This window comes from Salvelinus alpinus, chromosome 8 (genome assembly GCF_045679555.1).
Source record: "Salvelinus alpinus chromosome 8, SLU_Salpinus.1, whole genome shotgun sequence".
Classification (NCBI taxonomy): Eukaryota; Metazoa; Chordata; class Actinopteri; order Salmoniformes; family Salmonidae; genus Salvelinus; species Salvelinus alpinus.
In genome coordinates, this window is record NC_092093.1 from 86,047,056 (window position 1) to 86,069,403 (window position 22,348).

At 41.7% G+C, this 22,348-nt stretch overlaps 1 protein-coding gene across 6 annotated transcripts in view; it reads left to right on the forward strand.

Annotated features, from left to right (window-relative positions):
* The first annotated feature begins 6,049 nt into the window (after positions 1-6,049).
* LOC139583815 (vacuolar protein sorting-associated protein 41 homolog) overlaps positions 6,050-22,348 on the forward strand; it is a 28,225-nt gene continuing 11,926 nt past the window's right edge. For 2 of the 6 annotated variants that reach the window (XM_071415335.1, XM_071415336.1), the window contains exons 1-9: positions 6,050-6,263; positions 9,868-9,964; positions 15,759-15,797; positions 17,440-17,547; positions 18,953-19,030; positions 19,114-19,188; positions 20,344-20,406; positions 20,575-20,640; positions 22,181-22,300. In XM_071415335.1, coding sequence (XP_071271436.1) covers positions 9,917-9,964; positions 15,759-15,797; positions 17,440-17,547; positions 18,953-19,030; positions 19,114-19,188; positions 20,344-20,406; positions 20,575-20,640; positions 22,181-22,300 — 597 coding nt within the window. In that variant the 5' untranslated portion in view covers positions 6,050-6,263; positions 9,868-9,916. Of the gene's footprint in view, positions 6,264-9,867; positions 9,965-12,100; positions 12,373-12,869; positions 12,892-15,758; positions 15,798-17,439; positions 17,548-18,952; positions 19,031-19,113; positions 19,189-20,343; positions 20,407-20,574; positions 20,641-22,180; positions 22,301-22,348 lie in introns of those variants that run through there. The other 4 variants (XM_071415337.1, XM_071415339.1, XM_071415338.1 and 1 more) reach the window with 4 other exon arrangements.

A 22,348-nucleotide genomic window follows, 5' to 3' on the forward strand; every position in this document is an offset into this window, starting at 1 on the left:
GGAACTTGTTCAGTTTATGTCTCAGTTGTTGAATCTTGTTATGTTCATACAAATATTTATACATGTTAAGTTTGCTGAAAATAAACGCAGTTGACAGTGAAAGGATGTTTCTTTTTTTGCTGAGTTTATAATCCAAATGAGAGCCGGGCACAGTTGGGACCCAGTACCTTTGGTTATTGGAATTCACTAATGAAAAATTGTTGTCCAATTTACCACAGCCAACAATAAGATTAAGCAACAGCAAAATCAGATAACCCCATAGTAGAATGTTTACCTATTATAATTGTTCAGCTTGTTACATAATATTCCTCTTCAGGCGATAATATTCCTCTCCCTCCACACAGGGAGAGAAATATTCACGCCAAGTCATTCTACAACATTCTTTAAAAAACCCTAGAGTCGATGTCCGCACCCGCATGGAAATGTAATTAGCGTAATAAAACAACCCCATAAAAATCTGTCAGTTTAAGCTGGAGATATCAGTTTTGCACTGGATGCATCTCAATCCACCGCATCTGCCGCATCCGCCGATGTCGCACTTCCAGTTCAATCGGTTTGGCTTACAAACTATTATATCTCTGGAAAGATGAGACTCTCCCGAACACAATGGTGTTCTCCGTTTTCCGCTGCGACCTCCAGAAGCGTCTTGGGAATCGTCTGAATTCGGTACAGCCAATCTGCCAACTTCTGTCTGTAGCGTCCGAACAGTTTGGGCTCCATACTAATAAGACTCCCACGAACACGTACATGTCGGTTGTTTTGCTCTAGAAGACCTGCAGGCATCACAAGACTCGTGTGAAAGCCTCCCTGTACCAGTTGAAAAAATGTATGGAAGTACTGTATATACTGTATGGAGACTGTGCCAAAAATAAGAGGTTAAATACATGTATAAAAAATAACAAAATGTTTACTGATCTTTCATATATCTCTCAGATATAGGACAGACACTTCAGAACAAACTTCCTTTAGATTTTCCGGGGTACTATCTGTTGTTCCATGCAGTGAACCTGTCATTCAATGCGTTTGTATGGGCTAATAGCAGTAAGGCCAAAAATCATTTTTCATCAAATAATTGTATATATTTTTTTTGGCAACTTCAAGGGGTCTTTAAATTTCAAATCAAATAGCTAAGTGGTCCTTGGTATGACCTTCTTAAAACAATTCCATATACTGTAGCTTAGTAGAACCCACCCCCCTGCCCTTGCTTAGATAGGGCTTAGACTGTTATAGGTTAATGCAGTTGAGTGAAAACACACAATTGAAAGCAGTTTTGATGGCAACTGTTAAAAGAGGAGGATCAGGGAGCTTTCTAGTGTTACTAGGTTACACTTATTTCTTAAAACCAAGACATTTGTAAAATGCACAATTTTATAACCTGAGTTTTTAGCAACGGCATTGGTTTATGCGTCAATGGCATTGCATGCATAGGAAAGACAGGGGATACATGTAACACGGGTCAGGTGTAACAGGTAGGCCTGTTACATTATATTCACAGTACATGATCCTTGGTTGGCTGAGTGCCAATGGAATGTTTTTTGGACATTCAAGTCATCAATATGTTGGTTTTTAGAGTTTGTGATCTAGCTAATAATTAGCCCAATTGGGTAAATGCAGATGGGCAACCCTATTTATTTATAGCCACTATGCTGCATCAGGTGGGGTAAATTGGGTGATAATGCTTAAATTGCACATCTGCCTGATAATATGGACCAATGTTATTGGGCTAATTTCTGGAGGGGGAAATTATATTTTAGATGTCAGCATCATTCTATTTGAATTCACTTTCGAGTAGAATGTCATTTAAAAACTCACTAGAATTGACCTTCTCACACCGTCCACAACTTGCAGTATGCTGTGATAGCCTAGCGGCTAAGCACATTGGGCCAGTATCTGAAAGGTGGCTAGTTCTAATCCCTGAGCCGACTAGGTGAAAATCTGTTGATGTACATTAGAGCAAGGCACTTAACCCTAGTTGCTTTGGCTAAATATAATGTGCTTTTGTCAGTATATATTGTTTAGGCTAATACACAACTATAGTGAGATAGAAGCGGGTAGAAAGGCATATACCCACAGGTAAATTTTTTCACGCCCCCACCTTGTATGATTGAAGACTAAGGATATGCAGGTATCCTAGTGGTCAGAGCGTTGGAGTAGTAACTGCAAATGTTGCTAAATCGAATCCTTGAGCTGACAAGGTAAAAATCTGTCATTCTGCCCCTGAACAAGGCAGTTAACCCACTGTTCCTAGGCTGTCATTGATAATAAGAATTTGTTCTTAACTGACTTGCCTAGTTAATTTTTTTTTTATTGCTGTCTTGATATCACATTGACAAGAACAGATCACCGGAGTGCTAGTGCAATGACAAAAGACTGTTGGGAGAATGATAATGTCTTTCAAAACATGTGTCTATTTTTAGTAGCTGCATTGGTGTCAGACGTGGGATGGCGTGAGGGACTTGGTATACAGTCGTGGCCAAAAGTTTTGAGAATTACACAAATATTAATTTTCACAAAGTCTGCTGCCTCAGTTTGTATGATGGCAATTTGCAAATACTCCAGAATGTTATGAAGAGTGATCAGATGAATTGCAATTAATTGCAAAGTTCCTCTTTGCCATGCAAATGAACTGAATGCCCCAAAAACATTTCCACTGCATTTCAGCCCTGCCACAAAAGGACCAGCTGACATCATGTCAGTGATTCTCTCATTAACACAGGCGTGTGTGTTGACGAGGACAAGGCTGGAGATCACTCTGTCATGCTGATTGAGTTCGAATAACAGACTGAAAGCTTCAAAAGGAGGGTGGTGCTTGGAATCATTGTTCTTCCTCTGTCAACCATGGTTACCTGCAAGGAAACACGTGCCGTCATCATTGCTTTGCACAAAAAGGGCTTCACAGGCAAGGATATTGCTGCCAGTAAGATTGCACCTAAATCAACCATTTATCGGATCATCAAGAACTTCAAGGAGAGTGGTTCAATTGTTGTGAAGCAGGCTTCAGGGCGCCCAAGAAAGTTCAGCAAGCACCAGGATCGTCTCCTAAAGTTGATTCAGCTGTGGGATCGGGGCATCACTAGTACAGAGCTTGCTCAGGAATGCCAGCAGGCAGGTGTGAGTGCATCTGCATGCACAGTGAGGCAAAGACTTTTGGAGGATGGCCTGGTGTCAAGAAGGACAGCAAAGAAGCCACTTCTCTCCAGAAAAAACATCAGGGACAGACTGATATTCTGCAAAAGGTACAGGGATTGGACTGCTGAGGACTGGGGTAAAGTCATTTTCTCTGATGAATCCCCTTTCCGATTGTTTGGGTCATCCGTAAAAAAAGCTTTTCCGGAGAAGACAAGGTGTGCGCTACCATCAGTCCTGTGTCATGCCAACAGTAAAGCATCCTGAGACCATTCATGTGTGGGATTGTTTCTCAGCCAAGGGAGTGGGCTCACTCACAGTTTTGCCTAAGAACACAGCCATGAATAAAGAATGGTACCAACACATCCTCCGAGAGCAACTTTCCCAACCATCCAGGAACAGTTTGGTGACGAACAATGCCTTTTCCAGCATGATGGAGCACCTTGCTAAAAGGCAAAAGTAATAACTAAGTGGCTCGGGGAACAAAACATTGATATTTTAGGTCCATAGCCAGGAAACTCTCCAGACCTTAATCCCATTGAGAACTTGTGGTCAATCCTCAAGAGGCGGGTGGACAAACAAAACCCCACAAATTCTGACAAACTCCAAGCATTGATTATGCTAGAATGGGCTGCCATCAGTCAGGATGTGGCCCAGAAGTTAATTGACAGCATGCCAGGGGCGGATTGCAGAGGGTCAACACTGCAAATATTGAATCTGCATCAACTTCATGTAATTGTCAATAAAAGCCTTTGACACTCATGAAATGCTTGTAATTATACTTCAGTATTCCATAGTAACATCTGACATAAATATCTAAAGACACTGAGGCAGCAGACTTTGTGAAAATTAATATTTGTGTCATTCTCAAATCTTTTGGCCACGACTGTAGAGAGGTGTCGGTATACTAGGGGGTAATATAGTGACCTTAATTCAACACCTAGCGATATTATCAAGAGGTTCAGACATCTTGGTGTAAGGGTTAAGGTGTTGGCTTGACAGTTGGTGCACCTGGGTTCAAATCGCAGTTGGGGCTTTGTCTGCTATGTTAAGTAGAATACTAATGAATTATTCATAATAACAATATTACTGCAATGACCTCAATAGATCATGAATAAAATAATATCCACTTATAAACCAGGGTTGCTACATATTTATTATTATAGCAGCAGCAGGAATGGATTCTGCAGAGGCGAATTATACACTGTAGATAATCTTTGGGTGCAGTCAAAGAGGTAGAGGCCGAAGTGAAAGAGTCGACTCCGCCCGAAAATCGGTCTGTGCAGATTAAGCAGACTTGGTCTGTTTAAAGACGCACTATGCGGAAATCGCTCCTCCATTTCCTGGTTGCTAAAATGCTAATAGTTTGCCTAATTTCAATTTATGTCACAAAACAAGCAAGTATAGTGTAGAGAATCATTGTACCATCTAAATGCTGTGAAATATACTTTCATATTGTATTGGATTTTCCGCTGTATGAAGCTGGCATAAAACCGAAAGTAAAAGCTGGAAAATGAAACTTAAGAACGGGAAACATAGAAATAATGCACATAGAACAGATCTACTGCTTGTTAGACTTGCGTTCAATGATAATGACAGATCTATAACACAAAATGTCTATGTGAATTTGGTCAGGTCGCCCAAAAAGTTACATATTGCAGACTTACATTTCCCTCACTAACTTTAAACATCAGCTATCTGAGCAGCTAACCAATCGCTGCAGCTGTACATAGTCCATCTGTAAATAGCCCACCCAATCTACCTACCTCATCCCCATATTGTTTTTATTTACTTTTCTGCTCTTTTGTGTAACAGTTTAACTTTAGACCGTCCCCTCGCCCCGACACGGGCGCGAACCCGTGTCGGCCCTCTGCACACATCAACAACAGTCACCCACGAAGCGTCGTTATCCATCGCTCCACAAAGCAAGGGGAACCACTACTTCAGGGTCTCAAAGCGAGTGACGTAACCGATTGAAACGCTATTAGCACGGACCACCGCTAACTAGCTAGCCATTTCACATCCGTTACACTCACCCCCCTTTCGACCTCCTCCTTTTTCCGCAGCAACCAGTGATCCGGGTCAACAGCATCAATGTAACATTATAACTTTATGGCGTCCCCTCGCCCCGACCCAGGGACCCTCTGCACACATCAACAACGGTCGCCCACGAAGCATCATTACCCATCGCTCCACAAAGGCCGCGGCCCTTGCAGAGCAAGGGGAACCACTACTTCAGGGTCTCAAAGCGAGTGACGTAACCGATTGAAACGCTATTAGCGCGGACCACCGCTAACTAGCTAGCCATTTCACATCCGTTACACTTGCACACCAGTTTCACTACTTGCACATCATCATCTGCTCATCTATCACTCCAGTGTTAATCTGCTAAATTGTAATTACTTTGCTACTATGGCCTATTTATTGCCTTACCTCCTCACACCATTTGCAAACACTGTATATAGACTTTCTTTTTTTTTCTATTGTGTTATTGACTGTACACTTGTTTATTCCATGTGTAACTCTGTGTTGTTGTTTGTGTCGCACTGCTTTGCTTTATCTTGGCCAGGTCGCAGTTGTAAATGCGAACTTGTTATCAACTAGTTTACCTGGTTAAATAAAGGTGAAATAAATAATAAAAAAAGAATGCTTAAGGGGGCAATGCATCATATATATAGTCATTGGGACAATGAGCGAGTGTTGAATTTGGTCAAGATAAAGGTGAATTGCTATTCATAATACTTAAGTTATAATGAGAGTGATATGTCTTCTACAAAAATATAATTGGCTAGAACGTTCCCACCTGATCGTGCTTCCTCCCGCAATGTATTTCCATGAGTAGAGCGCCTAGTCGACCATCTTGGCAAAATAATAGATCCTCTTTGGTGCAATCCATTTGACAAGAGACCCATAATACCACACGTTTCCGGTTTCTGTCATGTGATTTTACATGACTTGCATAGTACGTTTGTCAACAAGAAACCGTTTTGATATCTGGAGAATTCAGTGAATTCGTGTAGTTTTCTTTTACGTACCATTAGCTAGCTAAATATTTAAAGTCACTAATGGATAGCTGAGAATAGGACGCTGTTCTGCTATCGCTTCCAATCTCAATCATCATGGCAGAAGTAGAGAAGGTAAGCGTAGCCAATCGTCTCATCTGTTTTGCAATCAAATCAATGGACTTTATCTCCGTGCATTGGCTTTTCTAGGATATTATTATAACCAAATTATTTATTTGCATTTGTAACCTAGTATGCATGTGATGAAGACAGTGCATTGCTGAAAAATGTCAACCAAGACAATAGTATTTTGCTAGTTAATTGTATAACGCCAGCTTGTAGTCCTAAAACCCGGAAATAAGTTACCACTGTTTCTTTAGCCACCCCATGTGAAAAATGGGGGAAATAATAGGGTTTTGGAATATACGTCGAAAATAAGGCCTGAGGTTATACATTTTGTTCTATTAGATAATAGCAGTCAGTTACCATGACCTTTGTGAATTATGAGCCCTTTGTGTTTTTGTTACATCAATTCTAAAAAATTCACAAAGTGATGTTAGCTGATGAAGATAATCTAGAACCCTAATACTCGAGGGGAAATGTCAGTACCACCACGTCATAAATAGTGCTATTTAAGTTGAAAAGGCAATTACAGAAATTTTGCCCAAGGTATTTTATATAACATTTCACATTATTTATTTTCTGGGAAGTTTTCTTAATTATGAGTTCATCATGTCTAGATATCCATATATGCCTTGATGATACTCAGAAACATGTATTTACCACATCAAAATTGTTATATTTTACATTATTTTAGGACTTATCTTAAGAACGCGTTCACATATGGGAAAAATCATCAATATCAATTGTAATTTAATACAGCTTTTCCTCAAAAATATATACCGTGATGGTAATGACAGCGTGGTGGAAATGACATATAATATTAACAACTGATAGCATTAAATATTTTTTATGTCACATATGTTTAATTTCATTGAAGATATAGAACACACCATTCAAACCTGACAATTTTGGGATTCAATGCATTAGGCAGAAATACATAGTTGGAAACACTGGTTGACATTAAACAAATTATTGTTCACTGGTTGCAGTCTATTAATTCAGACTCGTGAGATAGATGTGTGCTCACTCAATATTAGGTTTTGCCCTTAATACCCTCTATTGCTTAACGAGAGAGCAAATTTCCTCCCAGACTGCGCCATCAAGCATCATATGCCGTTTTGTCACTGGATGAGGCTCAGGGACAAGCCCAAACACATTCTCTGGTTGGTACCATACAATGTCCTCTCTCATTGGCCAAAATAATCGGTTGGCTCCCACACAACTCATTGTCTTGACTAGAGCGCAGCTCTCTGCATCAACATATTGTATAATACCAGGGTAAGGGTCATATATAAATCATATTTCACAACACTTTCCAATCAGTCCCTCATGTATGTCAGAAATGGGCTGTATTGCGCTAGGAGATGGCTGTGGTGCTGTGCAGGTTAGCGTAGAAGGTTGTGCTTTGTCTGCCTCTGTTTTGGCCCACAGACTGTAATAATTCAACAATCACATAGAAGTGGAGTCATTTGAGGGGCGGGTAGGTCATCATTGTGTAGCTGTAAGACTTCAGGTGAGTGTGGCGGTGTGTTCCTTGACAGGTATGACACCATAACCACTCTTTTCTGGATAGTTGATCTTCTGTTTCTTTGGTTTATTTTCCATTGCCTCCTTTTTTCACACTGGGAAAGGTGGATTTCTGTTCACCACTTTCTTTTCTCTTGAGGTATCTTTCTTTTTGTTTCTTAAGATACTCCTGGTGTCTTTATAGGATCTTGTTTGATTTTGTTTATGTACACTACATGACCAAAAGTATGTGGACGCCTGCTTGTTGAACATCTCATTCCAAAATCAATGGAATTAATATGGAGTTGGTCCCCCGCTTTGCTGATTATAACAGCCTCCACTCATCTGGGAAGGCTTTCCACTAGATATTGGAACATTGCTGCAGGGACTTGCTTCCATTCAGCCACAAGAGCATTAGTGAGGTCGGGCAATGATCTTGAGTGATAAGGCCTGACTTGCAGTCGGCTTTCCAATTCATCACAAAGGTGTTCGATGGGGTTGAGGTCAGGGCTTTGTGCAGGTCGGTCAAGTTCTTCAACACCGATCTCGACAAACCAGTTTGGACCTTGCTTTGTGTACGGGGGCATTGTTTCCGTTTAAGAAATGCTTTGCAACAGAATAGGCCTAATGAATAAGCCCCTGTTAGCCAAGTACCTCAACTCCTCCACAGAGTTGAGAGCAGACTCATTTTTGAAAGGAATCTCAGACTCCTTTGATTCGCTTTGCAGTTGATACTTACATTTCTTTTTATTCTAGAGGGACTGCCCCTAAAAAGTAATTTCTCGTTTGACCTATGTGGCATCGACATGAGTCAAACGTTTTATTCTAGTGTCAAAATTGACTACAAAGTGTGAACAGGATAATTTTGGTCATAAAGTCAGTCTCGTCCAAAACGGAGATTTGCGAGATGATAGGAGAAAATGGCGTGTCACGGAATGAAGGTACCCACAGTTTTCTGTGGGTTGGATTTATTTTAGTCCTGCCCACAACTGGCAGCGCCCAAGTAATCGCCAATTCGCAGCGCACCTGCATGCAGCCCGATAATAATGCCCATAGTGAATTTGGTGTAACATTCACTGGCCCAATAGGGTTAATAAGAGACCATAAGAAAAAATTGCACAATGTACATGGGACAATATTTTAAAAGTTCAATAGCTCCAAATTTCGATGATGTAACCCTTTACACTCATACCATACAGGTTGAAAATGGCAGATTTGGGCACTGATAAATGCCTAAATTGGAACCCAGTGGCTGTACAGTAACATGCTATATATGACCTCAGGCTCTGCACTTCACAGCGCTGTATGGGTTTTGACTGACAGTCGTTCTGAACTTGAACACTTGAACACAAGAAGTTGCGCTCATCCCTCCCACTAAATAGGCAGCTTTAGCACATTCTTTGTTGATTCAGTGAAGGAAATGCTGTATATTAAGAGGACTCAATGTATTTTGAAAGACGAGATGTTGAGGATTATAATAAATACTGCTTTGTCATACCAGCATGCCAAACACTAGTGAGTCCAAATGTGCGCTTCACATTTCCATATCATAAAATTGCTTGGCGCCATACCTTGGGTTATTCTGAAGAAAATGTGACTATGCTTGCAGTGGGGATGCGTCTTCCAGGCACCTGGGGCAGAGCTGTTGCCTGTTTTGCATGTTATTTTGTCATTCATTTGTGTCACAGTTTGCAAACAATTAAAACAAGTGCCATAGATTTTCATTTGAAGTGCCCATCCAAGAAGGATCAAGGTCATTGGCCACAGATCAAATTATGTAAAATCACAAGTCGGAAATTGCAAAATTCATCGATGAGTGGTTTGGAAAGAATCAGTGGCTAACTGCAGGCGTTGCAAAGCATTCACTATTTTGCTTCCTCTGCCTGCTATTCGGTGGAGAGGGTGTGTGGTCCATGTCTGGGTTTAAGGATTTAAAACATCTGTCTGGATAAATATTCACACGTAACACCATGGGTCAGAAATGGTTGAATACCTTGGCCATGCTGTCAATCCAGTATGACTTCTGCAGTGTTCAAAACAACTGGGAAATCTCAGACATCAGCTCTGACCTGAAGATCACTAATGTCATGATTCAACCTTGTTTTTTCAGAGTTCCCAGTTGTCTTAAGCACCATAAATCCACAGAATGCCAGACTTTGATGTCAAATTTGCCCACAAGAAGGACCACCCTCCACCTTCCTGTTCAAGTGAGCACAGCACAACAGTCCAAAACGTCCCAAAATGTCTTGTAGGCTGCTGCATAAATGATGTAATATGCCAGGGAGATATGTATACTGTAGCTAAGAAAGTAATACTAAATGTATGTTGTGTTGTAAGCTATTAGTAGCCCATGTGCCTCACCCTAATCATTTGGTCCCTTTCCCCCTCAGAACCTCAGACTTGGCCCCTTTATATGCCCCCTTTATATATCCTATGGTTCTGACTTGGTGTACAGGGAGAATACTGTAAGAACGGCCCATGTTCGGAATTCTGTCGCTGTACGTTTCAAAAGTGCTGAACAAATCGTTATATTGACTACGTCTGTCTTAGCTCGCTCATTGTCTTAATCGAAATTTCGGCTTGCCTCTTATCCGCTCATCATTCCCTTATGCCGTAGTTTGTACATCATAATTGTTATAGGCCTATTGCTTATATAGGTCTATCTCATTAGTATTTTATTCATCATTTTAGGTGAAGGATTCACTTCATGGTGCTGAAAGGAAAGCTCTGTTGTTGGGACAGCTTTATGTAGGCCCTAACAGTTTGTGGGCACCTTTGGCACCGTTATACGGCAATTAATGTATTGTTTAGTGTTGTGTAGTGGCTTTGCTGGCATGTATCTAAAAATAAAATAAAAAGTGGAGTTTGCCCCACCAAGTTTTACATGCTAAAATTGGCACTGTATGTTTGTCTACTGTGAAGAAAATTTGCCGCGGCACGCTGAATGCACTCATGACCAGTGGCGATTTTAGCATGTAAATCTTGGTGAGGCAAAAAGAAAGAAGTGGGATGCATGCCACTACACTACACTAAACAATACATTAATTTCACTATAACGGTGACAAACGGTGCCCACAAACTGTTAGGGCCTACATAAAGCTGTCCCATCAGCAGTCCCAACACCTTACCACTGCTACACCTGGCTATCAGCGGAGCCTTGTTTGGAATCGAAGCAGTTCATTCAGCATTATTTACTGCCTTTTAAAAAACATGGCTGACTTGCTTCAACAAATGTGGTTTCTACTGACAATTAAGATGTACAAACTATGGCATAAGGGGACGATAAGAGGCAATCTTAGATTAAGACAATAATGAGCGAGCTAGGATGGACGTAGTCATTATAACTATTTATTCAGCACTTTTGAAATGAACAGCGACAGAATTCCGAACATGGGCCGTTCTTACAGTGTGCTCCCTGTACAAGTCAGAACCGTAGGATAAATAAAGGGGGCATATAAACAGACAATGAGAGCTCTTACAATATTTGATGATTACATTTCTCTAAAACAGGTTATAGGCTACATGTGCACCATCAAGTTAGAACAGGAGGCAAAATTAAGAGGTGAAAATATACCAAATTATTAGGGTGAGGCACATTGAACGCAGTTTGGGTCTATGCGTTTCAAAAAAGATACACGTCATACAACACTATTTGACGTGTTAAATCAGCTTTTAATTTGACACGTCAAATAACACAATTCTATTATAGTACGTTGTGTGTGTTGAATTTGCACGTGCAAGCCAAGCGCCACCACTACTTTCAGTAGCACTGTCAAAGTTGTACAAAAAAAGTTGGCAAACAAGCACACACCCGCCACGAACGATGTGTTTACAATACCGTGTTGGTGAAAATAGACCAAATTATTAGGGTGAAGCACATGGGCTACTAACTGCTTACTTCACAACATACACTTAGTGTTACATTTCTTAGCTACAGCATACATACAGTTGAAGTTGGAAGTTTACATACACTTTAGCCAAATACATTTCAACTCAGTTTTTCACAATTCCTGACATTTAATCCTAGTAAAACTTCCCTGTCTTAGGTCAGTTAGGATCACCACTTTATTTGTCAGAATAATATTAGTGATTTATTTCAGCTTTTTTTCCCATCACATTCCCAGTGAGTCAGAAGTTTACATACACTCAATTAGTATTTGGTAGCATTGCCTTTAAATTGTTTAACTTGGGTCAAGCGTTTCGGGTAGCCTTCCACAAGCTTCCCACAATAAGTTGGGTGAATTTTGGCCCATTCCTCCTGACAGAGCTGGTGTAACTGAGTCAGGTTTGTAGGCCTCCTTGCTCACACACGCTTTTTCAGTTCTGCCCACACATTTTCTATAGGATGAGGTCAGGGCTTTGTGATGGCCAGTCCAATACCTTGACTTTGTTGTCCTTAAGCCAGAACTCGTCTCCTTCCTGAGCGGTATGGCGGCTGTGTGGTCCCATGGTGTTTATACTTGCGTACTATTGTTTGTACAGATGAACATGGCGTTTGGAAATTGCTCCCAAGGATGAACCAGACTTGTGGAGGTCTCCATTTCTTTTTCTGAGGTCTTGGCTGATTTCTTTGGATTTTCCCATGATGTCAAGCAAAGAGGCACTGAGTTTGAAGGTAGGCCTTGAAATGCATCCACAGGTACACCTCCAATTGACTCAAATGATGTCAATTAGCCTATCAGAAGTTTCTAAAGCCATGACATAATTTTCTGTAATTTTCCAAACTGTTTGAAGGCACAGTCAACTTAGTGTATGTAAACTTCTGACCCACTGGAATTGTGATACAGTGAAATCATCTGCCTGTAAACAAATGTTGGAAAAATGACTTGTGTCATGCACAAAGTAGATGTCCTAACCCACTTGCCAAAACTATAGTTTGTTAACAAGAAATTTGTGGAGTGGTTGAAAAACAAGTTTTAATGAGTCCAACCTAAGTGTATGTAATCTTCTGACTTCAACTGTATCTCCCTTGGATATTACATAATTTATGCAGCAGCATGCAAGACATTTTTGGACTCACCTTGTGAGTGGCGCAGCGTTCCTTTGTGGGCAAAGTTTGTCATCAAGGTCTGGCATTCTCTGGATTCATGGTGGGAACTTGGGGGGGGAACACAGCCACTCCATTGAATAGCAGGTTAGTGGTTGCTTTGCGATGCTTGCAGTTAGCTATTGATTCCTTCAAAACGACTCATTGTTGAATTTGCGATTTCCAACTTGTGTAATTTTCATTGCCGATGAGCACCGATATATTTTATCTACAATTTCTCTTCATTATTTCTCTTCATATGACAATGATTAAAAATGATTTGCCAGTAGATTGTCAACTTTATTCATGATGATGACTGCTAGCTAAGACTTTGAAAGTAAGATGTTGACATGATCAGTCCAATCAAAGCTTCTGTAGATATAACGTGATTTGACCTTCATTTTATCTGTGGCCAATGACCTTGAGCCTTCTTGGAAGGGCAATTGTAATATAACTCTATGGCAGGACCCAAAGGGCTGAAATTTTGGATGTCTACCCTTGCTAAGGACTTAAACTTGCCGATGACGTACTGTCCCCATGAGTGACAGAACACTGAGTCAATCACGGCGCAATGCTCCTATTTTCTGCTGGCTCGCCCCACCACCACAGAAAGCACTAACCTAGGCTGAAACACCTGCATTTTGGAGCTGCCTTACTCAAGAAAACAAAAAAGAGACCATGTGTGTATGCAGCTTTATTAACTGAGTTATATATAATTATTTTTACATTGCTTGCAAACTGATATGTGACACGCTCTGCCCCACCTGCCCTGAATGACGGGTCGCCACGGCTCATGACTCTTTATTTTGTGCACCAAAATTATGATTTGTTTCCCTGAAATCCCTGAAAGCCTAACACTGTAGTATCGTATTTTATAACTTCGCTAGTCGTGTTGGCAATATAACAACAAAATTGTGCCCACCTGACCCAGATTGCGATTTAGAATGGACACAACAGTAATTATATGACGGCAGGGATGCAAGGTTGTGTTCCAAACAAACCAAATACAAGTGTGCTTGCTTTAATTCCTCAATGGCACAGTGATTACAGCGAATAGAAAGCACCTTACTGTTGCAGAGTCTTCTTTCTGTCATAAGTGCATTGAAATGACTTAGGAAACACTTTAGAGTGGCTACACTAGTTAGTCCTCTCACTCAAACCCTCGAAATGTGTTTGTCTTCTGTTGCACCTACACCATATCGTCCAGGAATATTCTTATCATGTTACTGAATGTATCCATAGTATTTTAAGATCTCGTTCACAAAAAGTATATGTAAAATGCACATACAATCAATAGGGTAATGTTTGGATTCTATTTAGTTGTCCTCTCCTTTTGGTCTAATAATTTCCCCATAATTTACTAACTGGTCCCTTTCAATTGCTGCCATGGTTATGCATATGCTTTAAATCTTTTTATCTGTAAGACAAGTCAAACTTTCTTTGCCACGGTTGCACACCAGCCGGTTGAAGCTAATTGGCGAAATCATTTGGCTAACTCTTCCTACCTGCGAACACACACGAGACACCCACATCAATCAAACATTTAAACCACAGTCATGGCCGCTAGCATTTCTTAAAGGGCAATTTCCCCACTTTTCAACCTCATTCGCATTATGTCCAGCACAATACCAGTGTCAACATGTGAAAACGGTGCATTTCTAGGTTTTTGAGAAAAAACATGATTTAATTAATATACCATCATGCTTAGGGTCATGTATAAAAAATATTGGGCAGGACATTATTTTGGCTACCATGGCTATGCCCCCATAGGAGGACTATGTCCCCATCCACAGGGCAATGTCCCCATCCACAGGGCTATGTCCCCATCCACAGGGCTATGTCCCCATCCACAGGGCTATGTCCCCATCCACAGGGCTTTGTCCCCATCCACAGGGCTATGTCCCCATCCACAGGGCTATGTCCCCATCCACAGGGCTATGTCCCCATCCACAGGGCTGTGTCCCCATCCACAGGGCTGTGTCCCCATCCACAGGGCTGTGTCCCCATCCACAGGGCTATGTCCCCATCCACAGGGCTATGTCCCCATCCACAGGGCTGTGTCCCCATCCACAGGGCTGTGTCCCCATCCACAGGGCTGTGTCCCAATGGGAGGACAATGTCCCCATCCACAGGGCTGTGTCCCAATAGGAGGACAATGCCCCCATCCACAGGGCTGTGCCCCATAGAAGGAAAATGTCCCCATCCACAGGGCTGTGCCCCATAGGAGGACAATGCCCCCATCCACAGGGCACTGAATGGTTTGATGAGCATGAAAACTATGTAAACCGTATGACTTGGCCGTCTCATTCACCAGATCTCAACCCAATTGAATACTTAGGGGAGATTCTGGAGCGGCGCCTGAGACAGCGTTTTCCACCACAATCAACAAAATACCAAATGATGGAATTTCTTGAGGAAGATTGGTGACGCATCCCTTCAATAGAGTTCCAGACACTTATAGAATCTATGTTAAGACAATTTGTGTTGGTGTTTCCTTTATTTTGGCAGTTATCTGTATGTAGACACTGGTTTGGTGCTGGAAATGATGAATATGAGGTTGAAAAGTGGCGGAATTGCCCTTTAATGAACCAAATCTATAACCAGGCCAAATCAGGAAGTGCAGTTGCCCTTTTTAAACCCTTACCGTGTAGCCTACCCATGTTTGTCCTCTGTGTGCCTTCCTTTGTTTGCTGAAATCCATACTTTTTAATAAAACGATAATAAAATACAACCACCGACTTTTTCCTCGTATCGACTGAGAGCGACTCGATGTAGTCGGAGGTACACTCCACCCACTCTCATCTCCGCTCAACTCCGTTGATGTGAAGTGCATTGTGTAGTTGAGTTTTACTTGGCTAATTATCTGTCAAACTCAAACCAAGCTGGTCTAAAGCAAACATTGCATCCATAATGTAATGTCATTTTTGCTTTAGATCTCTCTTGTCTTTTAATAAACACGATTGTATGTCTTCTAGGGAAGAAAACCAAGTGAAGAATCCACAGATGACTCTGAGGTAAGATACTGTGTGCAAACTATGTATATGGCCAGCTAATAAAAAGTGGAACATTTTTGATTAATTTAGGCCGAAGTAATTGTAGAAAATGTATGTGCTGTTTGTGCATTTATTCTCTTCCCACATGTAAACAAACAACGTTGGTTTTTTTTTACAGCAAAAGCAAGGCAAATTTAGAGAAATGTTATTATGCAATTTTCCAGATGTTGTGAAAATCGTCTGGATTAACAGCAGAAGATAAAATGTCTGACCATGTCAGAGACGCGTGCAGTTGTGGGAATCACTAAATAAAATATAGCATGTCAGACTGCTAGGGAGGGTGTGGAGCAGCCTGTCTTTAAATGATACAGAGAATGAAATGTAAGGAATAGCCAGTACATTGAGCAATTCCACCCCCTACTCCCCAAAGAAAAACCATTCCGAATGGAGAAAGAAAATCTTCACCAGTAAATGAAAAGTCTGCCTGCCCCCTATCACCAGTCCACAAACAGAATCCTCTCTGCACACTAACACTCACAGGTAAACAAGCACCTGGGACTGCATGATTGTATGTCCCCTCTGAATCGCTACAAGACCCCGCTTATTCAGTTATTGTGGTGTAGCTTGCCCATTCGCTAGGCACCTGTCTCCGTGAGTGGGTTGTCAGTAGACCGACTTGATGAATGAAGTGAGAGTGTAGCCTATGTGCTGAAGGCTTTGCCAGAATGGCTAGATTGGAACCAAGTTACATACTCCCACCAGACCCTTGGTTCATGCTCTTTAGACAGATTCACGTTCACTTGATTGTGTCCCCCATGGGCTGTTGTCATATGACTTTCTGATCAGACCCTTGATTTATCATGCCCTATTAAACATTTAGACTATATTAATATATATTAATTGAAATGGGATGTTGTGGCAAAGTTTCATAAACCTAACAAAAATGAAATTTACCACGCTAACAAACGTCTGAAAAACGGTGCCCGTAGACCCTCTATGGGGGTGTACATTTGTTGTTCTGTGTTATAGCTTTGTAAAACTGTGACAAACGCCCATGCATTAGACATTTCACAAGGGAATAAACAGGAAATAGACATGCTGGTGTAAAGTGGGAAAGGATGGTTCTTGTAAATGAAATTCTTTCCACACACTGAACCCCCCCCCCCCCCCCCTTCTCCCATAGTGCTGATAATAGCAGTCTTTGTTTTGTGTTGATGCACCATATAGACGGCCTCAGTCTATGCAGCATTGGTTATAAACTGGGTTATAGGGAATATTCAGGCTGTGACAGCAAATGTACAACAGGAGAATATGGCAGCAGCACACATGCTTGGGGTTCCTAGGAGGGTTGTAATCAATTTATGTTCCCGGGACAGTGTGGCACAGCCAGTAGAGAGGAAGGATGATCTGGTTACAGATGGAGAGTGGACTGGCCTTGGACGTTTATTTGTGTATCTAGAAACATTTACCTTGCTTATGGTGAAAGGGAATTTTCTATGGAATTTTTGTATTGAATTTCCTACCTTGCTGATAGGGAATCTGAATTTGGTATGGGAATTCCCTATCAGCAATGTGAATGCATGAATCTGTGCCAGTGTAATATTCGGTGTATTATAGACGAGTTATGCTGGATTGTTTTAACTGAATCCCTCTTTCAAACTAGGAAGAGGACAGTGAGGAGGAGCCTAAGCTGAAGTATGAGCGACTGGCCAATGGGGTGACTGAGATTCTCCAAAAGGATGCTGCCAGCTGTATGACTGTCCATGATAAGGTACAGGTCCTAACCTAGAAGAGCTTTGCTGGCTAAACTACACTAGATTTAAAATGTCATTGTTTACGCACGTTTGATATATTCAATGTCGGTTAGCATTCTCTTTCTACAACATGGAGAGGCAGGCCATTTCTTTCTCACCCTCCACTCATCCCTTTCACTCAGGGAAGGTACACATCAGCTGCCGCCGGCCATTTTCTTTATCCCTTTCTTCTTCAGTTTCTTTCAGCTTTTTGCTCCCATGTTCTCTTTTTGAACGTTTCTGTTTTTCAGCGGGCCATCTCTGAGCTGGATGGCTAATCGTTATGGCACCGCGTGCACTCATGCACGTCTGAACAGAGGACGAGTCATACCTGGTTACGTCTGCTCACCTGATGTTTTATTAACCACTATTGATTTTCACGTATTTATTTTTTCTCTCCTCTCTGATCCTGATCCTAAAAACAAGCAATCGTGCCAGAGTGAGAGACATTGCTGTGCAGAAATTCCACATTTTACCCGACATTCCTTCTTGCCGGTGTTTTTGTTCTTGTGCACCGCCTGCCAGCTACGCTACCTGTACTGTGACACAAACCCCCGACCCAGCCAACCCCCAGCACCTATAAAACCACCAACACGCCGCTTTGCCTGATGTTGCCTCATATTTTCAGTGCCTGAATCGGAATTTAATTTGAACAATTCCATTCTAATAAATCATTTTTAAAAGTCGCTCCGCCTCGCAAGGTTGATCCCTTTATTTATTTATTTTTGGGGTATTTTATTTGGGGAGATTGCAGGGGCTCTGTCTGACATGCTCAGCTGTGCCTGTAAATATAAGCATTTCATTATAGGCTGCACTGAAGCATGGTGGGCTCACCGCACACACAGGGGAGAGGGATTAGGGGGAGGGGCTCGAGCTGGGCCTGTGTGGAAGAACGCACACTTAATCTAATGCCAAAAAGCCTCCCAGTTTTTATAATTTCTTGTCCCAGCGGACCTACACATACGTACACTCTCTCTCTCACACACACACACACACACTTCAACACACTCACATACTGTGCAGGAAACGTGGGAAACCAGTTGCTGCTCTGTAGAAAATAATAGCTTTATGGTGGGCAGGAGAGGCGGTGGTTGGGTTGCTGGCGACGCAAGGAGAAGCCAGATGTACAGCGCATGTATTATGTTTAAGCGTTTTAATTTGAGAGACAAAATACCATTTCACACTGTCTGCTTTAATAAACAGGGTTTTCCCACCCTCTGTAATTTCACAGTTTTTGCCCCAGAGCCCACTACTCGCCTTCCCCAGCTATGCTAGACAGAGTGCATTTTTAATCCTCTTGCCACAGCTTTCACCAGTAGTACACACTTTTGCTAAAAATCTTGAATTGTCCTAAAGATTAATCTCAGGTTTATTCCATTTCAGTTCCTTGCACTGGGCACTCACTTTGGGAAGGTTTTCCTTCTGGACATCCAAGGAAATCTGACTCAGAAGTTTGAAATTGTAAGTACTCAACTCAATTCCAAATAATGCTCTCAGAACGTTCCCAGTCATTCAGTGTCAATGTTGTTGTGGTCTTTCCTCAGAGTCCAGTGAAGATCAACCAGATCAGTCTGGATGAAAGTGGAGAGCATATGGGGATCTGCTCTGAGGACGGCAAGGTGAGATCATCTCTCTGCTCCAAACTGGTGGCCGTACAGGCCGTACGAGTGACACTCCACTGGGCACAGATGTCAATTCAACGTCTATTCCACGTTAGTTCAACGTAAATTCATTGAAATTACGTGGAAACAACGTTGATTCAATTAGGGAATAGGGTGCCATTTGGAATGTAGCCTCGATCTCTGCCCCACCATTAAGTGGCAAGGTATTATGTGTAATACGTTGAACATCACTTTGCATTTACCATGAAATTATATCATGTGTTGAACTCATTTCATCAATGCCAAAAGCAAAGGATATTCTTGTTCATATTTAGAATTTAATGGAACTTGTTACCTGGAGAAAGGGAATTTAGAAATACGGTATGTGCCCTAGTACTCATAAGTTTTACAAACCAGAAGCTTTATCTTCCTCATACCTGTTTACTTTCATAAATCTACAAATGTATAGGGTTTTGAACAAGCACATGTTCATGTTCTAAGAGGAAAGACTCTCCCATCTGTCTGCCTGGCTGTCAGTCATCGGGTCTCTATGTATACCCTCTCAGTGCTCTCTACCTTCTTGTTATCGCTCCTCTCCTGATCATTATTACCATCCTTCATGGATCCTGCAGTCCAGATATGCTCTCTGATATCGCCTCCTCGCTCGCACTCCAGCGGCGAAACAAGATCTTGTCGCACAGAAAGTGGCGTTGACAATTAAAATCGACGCCGCTGCAGTTTTTCATCCTCGACCAATTCAGTTTGCCATTAATCTGTGTCACTCCCTTCAAATAATCCTGAATCATCTATGGGATTGAAAATGAAGAGTGAAAAAGGGTGTGATGTTTCTTTTTGAAACTTTCTTTTTGACTCCCAGACTCCCAGACAGTCAGGCTGTGGTACAGTGTAATTGTTTCATAAGGTATTGCGGTAACTACAGTAACTGCGGCTGTGGTAAAGCCAAAGATTACGATGCTCGTGTCAAAGCACCAGAGGGTTCAGAGATTCAACCTGGCCACTAATTGGTGACCCAGTGGAAGGGTAGCAGTGATCCAATCAGTCTTGCTGTCCAGAACTCCCCCTGCATACACAAGAGTGCCTCAGAAACAGCTGCAAACACAGTACAGATTTTTTTTATTTTTATACTGACATTCTACACTTTCTCTATTGCAGGTTCAAGTGTTTGGACTCTACACAAGGGAGGGCTTCCATGAGAACTTTGACTGCCCTGTCAAAGTAAGCGGATGTCAAATACTTGTACTTCTTTTAACTTCATACTTTTTAGTTGAGAGTATATGTACGAGGTGGTATACTAATATATTCAGTGCGTCTCAAGATAGCCCCCACCATTGCTTCTAAACTCTTGACGCGTTCTAAAATGGATCCACTCGCCATGTTCTCCAGGTGGTGGCGTTGCACCCTCGGTTCAGCAGTTCAAGCTACAAACAATTTGTCACCGGAGGCAACAAGGTGAGATTTGAAAGGTATTTTTCAATGTTATTTCAGTATATAGCCCATCTCAACAGTGTTAGCAGTGTAGTTGAAAACTGTTGAGCGTTAGCTAATGCGGATAGGATATTAGCCGTTGTTTTTCAAAATTCATTTAGATGTTGTTCTTGTGAGCCTCCTCCCTTGTAGGCTTTTGCTGGGTGGTGTGAAAGGCTCTTACTTTCCCCTGTCTCTCGTCTGGAGTGCACTCCGGGGAGAACGGCCCATTTTCACAAAGTGCTGCTCGCTCAACAGTGTTTGAAAGGCAATGCTTCACAAGCACACCAAATAGATGTCATTATCAGGAAGGCCCATAGTCTTAGGGTCCTGGACAGGCAGGCACACAGCAGTCTCTTCTCTAATTTGTCTGACTCAGAAAACGCTTGATCTATATTAGGTATTAATGTTCCCTTTTGAGTTACAAAGACTTGCAGTCTGCGGCATCACTTAGTATAAATGATTCAAATAGACCAAGAATCTGTACAAGTACTGTATTTCAATGACCATTGGGGAGAAAATACAAGATGTATACATATCTACAGCACTGGTGAGAGAGAGCGTCTGGAATCATCCAATCCACCTTTCTTTTCTTAGGAAACGCTCATTGTTAGTGTAACCATTTTCTTTCAATTGGTACTGATTTCTTTCCTCTCCCTGTTCTCAAGACCCTCCATAAAGCGCCCTGTGATGAAAATCAATAAGCCTCAACTGGAGCCACATCCTGTCAAAGGCAATTCAATTCTGTCTCCACAGTTCTGCCAGTGTTATATCCTCTCTTTGGAGAGAACTGTTAACATTTTCAGACTTTTTTTTTAATTAGAGAAGCCGGGGCTGTCTCATCTCACTCCCCAGAACATAATACCTATATGGTATTGTACATCCATCTGTATGACACTGAGAGATGCTTTAAAAGGGCCTGAAAGGCTTTTTATGTATATGGCCTTTGAGGTGACGCCTCCACCGTCTACATAATGACTGGAAAGAGTGACTACAGCCATCATTGTCTCAAAGCCATTGACGAGAATCAAAGTGATTTCGAAAAAGCTTTGTCTGTCAAACCTACTGAAGTAATTAAGTAATCAGGAATTGATTTTGTCAGTCTTTTATTATGAAGGTGATCCATGTTTCAAGACCACATCTTTAATGCAATCTTTAGATTTCCCTTCCACTTCTTTTGTCACATCATGTCATACATACACACTGATAGGTTAGTTGAATCATGTGAAGATAGATCATGTCTGCTCACTGAGTTGAAGTAAGTTGGAAAACACAGTGTCTGTGTACTTAACGTTTATGATAGAGTTAAACACAATCCTCCCGCTCTGTGAGGCCCACTGACACAAGACTACCCTCCTGTCCCTGTGCTCTACTGCCCTCTGGTGGTGGAAATACAGAACCACAAACCACCGCTCCAAGGACACGATTGTTTGTGTCTGTTTTTGAAACAGTGGTGCTGATTTGGATATCATTGGTGACACACGTGATTCTGATGTGAGTTTTTTTTTAATGTTGCCTTCCCAAGCTGCTGCTGTACGAGAAGAACTGGCTGAACCGCTGGAAGACCTCCACTCTGCACGAGGGGGAGGGCACCATCACTAACGTCCAATGGAGGGCTAATCTCATCGCCTGGGCCAACAATATGGTAAGTAAGGATAACCGTCACAGCTGCAGATACGTGGCAACAAGAAAC